Source organism: Chanos chanos, chromosome 9 (genome assembly GCF_902362185.1).
Source record: "Chanos chanos chromosome 9, fChaCha1.1, whole genome shotgun sequence".
NCBI lineage: Eukaryota > Metazoa > Chordata > Actinopteri > Gonorynchiformes > Chanidae > Chanos > Chanos chanos.
In genome coordinates, this window is record NC_044503.1 from 4,737,597 (window position 1) to 4,743,707 (window position 6,111).

Here is a 6,111-nt window from a genome sequence, read left to right on the forward strand (position 1 = left end):
TAGTCCATTTTTTTTTTATTATCTCCACGCACCTGCTCATACAGAACATTTTACAATATCCCACAGATAACGTTCATTTACATTTACATGTATTCATTTCACATTTTACTTTTATCAAAAGCAACTTCCAGGACAAATGTGTAAATATTTGTTTAAGTATTACCCTACAAAAAAAAAAGTTTTGCATTCTGATTTTGTGATGTTTTACATCAATGATATTGATTGCCTGAAACAGAAATTTTAATCTTCTCTGATTTTTTTTTCCCTTACTTGTCACAGTACACACACACACACACACACACACACACACAAACACACAAACACACACACACATACGTGTTACTAGATGTTAATGTTCACAGTTTGATTGTATTTTGCAATGCCAAAATGTAATTTAAGTCATTATTTAATAAGATTGAAAGATTAAGAGAAATATCTAAGATGCTAAAGTGAATGACTGAACAAGTGAATGAACGAGCGGTAAGGACCAACCACCTCGGAACACTTAGGTAGGTAGGACTATTCCAGAAGGTGTGTACCAGGTAAGTATACAGGATTTATATTTTTGTTTGCTTGTGTTTTAAGGACCAGAAGCTGCAGACCTTGGGGGAAATCTGAGAAAAAGGGAAGATATGGCTAGAACAACATATTCTGAAGGCAATCTCTTGAAGATTTTTTTTCCCCCTCCGATAATTGCGCTGAATTTAAACACGATAAAGGAGAACATGACAAGCGTTGTTAAGAACGAGACTGGAATCAGTTGAGTACGAGAGGAATTTGATTTGCGTGCTCCCTTACCTTGTGGCATTTTCTCTTAATTGACAGGATAAATGACAGTTTTCATAAAGACTGCAATATATTCTTGTCATATCTGTCCTGTTCGGTTTTGCATAACCTCAGCAGAAAATGACACAAGATAGAAGACGCTAAGCCTTCTGGGAACAGGCCCAGTCACTCAAATAGTTCAAACAATTTTTTTTAACCGAGGTCTGGTCCATACGTGCAAAAACAAGCTTTTTTTTTTTTGTTTTTTTTTTGTTTTAGCTTGCATTAATTTAGTTGCATTAAACTCAAACAACATTCAAAAACTGCATGTACATAATAGTGAACATAGACACATTTTAGGAAAATAATAATAAAAAAAAAAAATTCAATTTCTTTCCCCTGATTAAATAAAGAAAAACAGCCCTTTGCTGGTGTGGATTTCATCTTTAGAAAAGCTGCATCAGGTATTTTTTTTTTTTTTGGAAAAATTCCCGTTTTTTTAAATCCCGCTTTTGACCGCCCTCCGTCACATGTCGTCTGCGTGGGGGCGAAGCTGCGCTCCTCGCCGGGAGGTCAGGGTCACCGTGGCAACGTGACCTGTGATGGGGTCGCCGTGGTGATGAGCGTGCTGGTGCAGGCTGGCGTTGAGAGGGTCGGGGTCGTAGTCGGAGAGCCCCTGTCCCCTGTGCAGTTTTCCCAGCAGAGACGCTATCTCTCTCATCTCTTTCTCGGCAGAAAACTGCGGCGGGGCCTCGGGTTCCTCTGCCCCTGGGTGAGGCTCTTCGAAAGAGTGCAGAACTCGCGAAAACTGCAGGTTGTGCAGAGACCTTGACTGAACTGGAGGAAAAAGAGAGAAAAAGACAGTGAGAGAGAGAGAGAGAGATGTGGAGACACACACAGATGGAGAGAGAGAGAGAAAGTCAGAGAGAGAGAGAGATGTGGAGACACAGACAGAGAGAGAGAGAGAGAGAGAGAATAGGAGAGAAAAGAGGCAGAGAAGGTGATATAGAGAGAGACAGAGTGTGAGTCCTTTGAGAGGCACAGCCGGGGGTAAAATCCCCATGCTAAAAGATTTTAAAACCGTGCTGTCCCCATTTTCTTCAATATCTAGTAATGTGTGGGAGAACGTTTTATGAATTTCCTCAACTGATACTAGGGTTTTGTGTAGCACACAAATGAAATGTGTTTATTTTCATTTAAAAAAAAAAAGACATCAAGCAATACTACACGAGAGAAAATCTATTACGTGCTGAAAAACACATCGATTCGATATTGACTGACAGCCAGTTCAAAGACAATTCTGATGCATTTCTGACTGAAAAGTTGACACCATTTGAGCATAGAAAGAACAGCATGTGTTGAAATTCAATTCAATCTCAGTGCTACCAAAAAAAGAGACGATGAAAAGTTTTAAGATGACCTTGTGTCACGTTATCTCCTAAGTACAGCAAAGAATTGATTCCCTTAACAACGAAAAAGAAGAAGAAGAAAAATAAAAAAAAGGTTGACAGCGGCGTTGATGAGAACAAATTGTGGCTTTGCTACGCTTCACTGCTCTAAAATCCCTGACCTGAAATGAAACTGTTTAAAGTCTTGGAAAAAAAAAAACAAAACAAAACAAAACACGAAAAAAAAAAAAAAAACCTCATTTCTCCCTTAAATTTTTTCTTCCAACAACTGTCATAGAGCGTCTTGAAAATGCTTACGGGGAGTCAGCTTAAAAGCGTGCTCATGTCAACGTTAGAGCAGCCAACACTTGTGCGTTTTCAGCGGGTTGAACCTCAAAGCGCGCAGTTGGCGAGCGAGGTCCCGTGGGGGGGGGGGGGGGGGGGGGGGGTTTTGACCACGGCGTGCGAGGCTTTAATGGGTTTTTCCCCATTGCGCAAAGAATCCCGGCCGCAAAGCAGGAGAGAGGGGAGGCTTGGGCGGGGGAGGGGGGATGCGGGGGGGGGGGGGTGCGCGCTTACCTCGTACAGGGGCGAAGTCTCCTTCTCGGCTGACCTTGCTCTCGGAGAAGGGCTTGAGGTTAGGGAGGAGGATGAGAGAGAAAGACAGGAGAAGCACCTGAGGGAGGGAAAATAAAGGGATAAATGATTCACACTCGGTGGCTCCGAGCGCCAACGGCGCGCAATCGATGTCCAAATGAACAGCTACTCCCAGAAAACGTGTAACCTACAGGCTCTCTGCTTGGTCACCAATGCACTCTCTGTGTCTGTATGCATGTGATGGAGAGAGAGAGAGACAGAGAGAGAGACAGAAAGAGACAGAGAGAGAGCAGAGGACAGAAAGTGTGTGTGAGGACGGAAAGTGTCAGTTTGTGCGTGTGTGTGTGTGTGTGTGTGTGTGTGTATGTGTGTGTCTGAGAGAGAGAGAGAGAGAGTGAGAGAGTGATAAAGTGTGGGGGGGGGGGGCAGAGACACAGAGATGGAGACAGACTGTGTGTGTGTGTGTGTGTGTGAGAGAGAGAGAGAGAGAGAGAGAGTGATAAAGTGTGTGTGTGTGTGTGTGTGTGTGTCTGCAAGAGAGAGACAGACGGAGAGAGAGGGAAAGTGATAAGGTGTGTGTGTTGGTGTGTGTGTGTGTGTGTGAGTCTGTCTCTGTGTCGTTGTTTGTTTGTGTGCATGTGGATACATGTTTTATCTTTCTTTCCTATTTTCTGTATCTGTCTCACCAGAATGCAGGTTCCGGTCTGGGCTGGTTTATTAGATCCGTTCATGACCAGCGCCTGCAGCCTACGCAGCTGCTCTATCAGGGACCTGTGACACAAAGAGATGGAGAAGTTATCCAAGACAACAGCTGAACCTAGAGATGCTCCCCCATTAAAAAAGAAAAAAGAAAACAAGACAGAGAGAGAGAAAAAATCCTGAGGCCCTGTGACTCAGTCTTCCACTGACATGTTACATTTCTCCAGCTGGAAGACTTTTCTCTGCAGCTCCTGGTTCTGAGCACTGCAAGCTGCCATCCTGTGCAAGATGAAAGGAAAAAAAAAAACATTAAATCTCCCAGATGAAAAGAAATGTTCAGTCCAAGTTGAAATCAAACGATTTTACTCACAGTTTAAAAAAAAAAAAAAGGTAATAACGCATGCTTTGTTCTTTGTGCGAGAAGCAAATGACTACTTTTTTTCAGTTTTAAAAGTTGCATGGTATCGTCAGATAACTCCTTAACTAACCCTAACCCATACGACAGAGAGCTCTAATTGCTTTGCTCTGATTATACACTAAAGAGGTGCCACATCGCCAACATCCTCTGTTATGCAAGAGGGACCCAGGTTGAATGCCCCCTCTATGGTCTCCCAGTAAGGGTCAGCAAGTGCTACCCTGACCGGGATTCGAACCCTGAACCCAGGATGGAGGGGACATGTCCGCACCACGAGAGAGTGCTTTTAGTGGACGCAATGCTTATCAGCTGCAGTTAATATACACTCGAATCCTATAAATGGATTTTCTGATGGATTTTGTTTGTTTGTTTGTATTGAGTGCTTTCAGTTGCACTCAAATCCAGTAAAAGCTAGCTCCAAACTTGATAAAATTTTCCACAAAAAAAGCAAAACAATGCCAAATTGAAACTGCATAATGAGTGCCTCTCTTTTTGCCTTTTGATCTTGTCTGTTTTTTCCTCGCAGTCCACAACTGATCTGTCCGAAGTCTACTCGAAATCCTCTTTCGCCTGAATAATTCATAACTTCACGCTGATTAACGGTTCCGATGACGCCATTTCTCAGTATTGTGTATTTTTTTGCGTTTTGGGGGGGGGGGGGGTTGTTTTCTTTGTTTTTTTCAGGCCTCACCTGCTCTCCAGTCCGTCGATATACTCTTTCTTCTTTTTCCTGCTCTCCTGGGCTGACTGCTTGTTCCGGATCTTTCTACGAATCTTCTTCAGAACTCTCTCCTCGTACTGATAAAGAGATATTTTGAAGGTCAGAGAGGATGGGGAGAGGGAAAAAAGTGTTGTGTGTGTGTGTGTGTCACCGTGGAAGAAACACAGAATGACCGCTCCCTCCACAGCCAAAATAATTAACAAGCTGGTACCTTAGTGAGGGGCAGCTGGGTGGGTAATGTCACCCCTTCCTTGGCCAATAGTTTCTTTTCATCTTCATTGAGGATGAGCTCCTGGTAGTTCTGCTGAGATACCTGCTGGGGCTAATAAAGAGACTTGAATTTTAATATATGAATGAAATGAATCTGTGACTACCTGTGCATGCGTGTGTGTGTGTGTGTGTGTGTGTGTGTGTGTGCATTTGTCTCCCCTGTGGGTTAATCTGTGGTTTATCATCCCCACACACTAGCATTCCCTCTCTCTCTCTCTCTTTCTCACACACACACACACACACACACACACACATACTTATACACACATACATTCCCCTGCAAACACCTGTGCTCACATATTCTCTCTCACAAATACAAACACAGATTCTCTCTCTCTCACACACACACTCACTCACACAGATACACACACACACACACACACACACACACACATTCTCTCTCTTTCATACACTCACACACACACACACACACACACACACATTCTCTATCTTTCATACACTCGTGCTCACACACACACACACACACACAGAGCGTACACTCACGGTTTCTTGCGTGCCGGCGAGCAGCAGGTCCTTCACGGTGAGGGGGAATTCTGCTGACGGCCGGGTGGCACGTGCATCAGATGGGCCCTGGAGCCTGCCTGTCTTGGCTGGGAAAAAGCCAGACTCCCAGCCATCTGCAGCCACAGATAATTCCGTTTTTAGCAGCAGCTCATTACTTTGTGTCAATACATGCAGGATATGAATGACTGGCATTGAATTACACAGATAAACCCAAAATAATACATTTATAAAAAAAAAAAAAGAAAAAATTAAAAAATGACAGGATCCTGATATTAAAAGCCTCTCACCCGTAACACTTTACAATAAAGAAAAGCTTTACAAAATGTGACATTAATTTCTAAGAATGATCTTATCTGCGGTTCTAAAATTGAGTTGAATTGTTAAACGGCTATCTCTATGGCAAAAGATGTTGTCACATCAGAATCTAATAAACAAATATAGTCTAGTGATACTGTCACAGTTGTTGAATGTTGAGTAGATTTCTGTGTAAAGTTTTGCTTAAATCTTCATGTCAGTGTCTTATGTCCAGCATGGTAACAACATAATGAAATGCATGAATACATCAACTCTTAATCTCCAAAATTTCCGAATGTTACAAAGTGGAATATCAATAAAACTGGTTACTTATTATAACGTCAGAGCACAAACACGGTGTTTATGTGTTGTTCGAAGACAGGGGTTTTAAGAGCATGTCAGCTCCACGTACAGACAGATTTTTGGATTTAAACTCT

At 42.7% G+C, this 6,111-nt stretch overlaps 1 protein-coding gene across 1 annotated transcript in view; it reads right to left on the reverse strand.

Moving 5' to 3' along the window:
• Positions 1-6,111, reverse strand: part of creb3l3a (cAMP responsive element binding protein 3-like 3a) — a 7,486-nt gene continuing 1,375 nt past the window's right edge. Inside the window, exons 4-10 of the mRNA XM_030783995.1 lie at positions 5,360-5,493; positions 4,797-4,907; positions 4,556-4,662; positions 3,660-3,728; positions 3,437-3,521; positions 2,733-2,829; positions 1-1,602 (exon numbers count right to left, since the gene is read on the reverse strand). Coding sequence (XP_030639855.1) covers positions 1,292-1,602; positions 2,733-2,829; positions 3,437-3,521; positions 3,660-3,728; positions 4,556-4,662; positions 4,797-4,907; positions 5,360-5,493 — 914 coding nt within the window. The 3' untranslated portion in view covers positions 1-1,291. The remainder of the gene's footprint in view (positions 1,603-2,732; positions 2,830-3,436; positions 3,522-3,659; positions 3,729-4,555; positions 4,663-4,796; positions 4,908-5,359; positions 5,494-6,111) is intronic.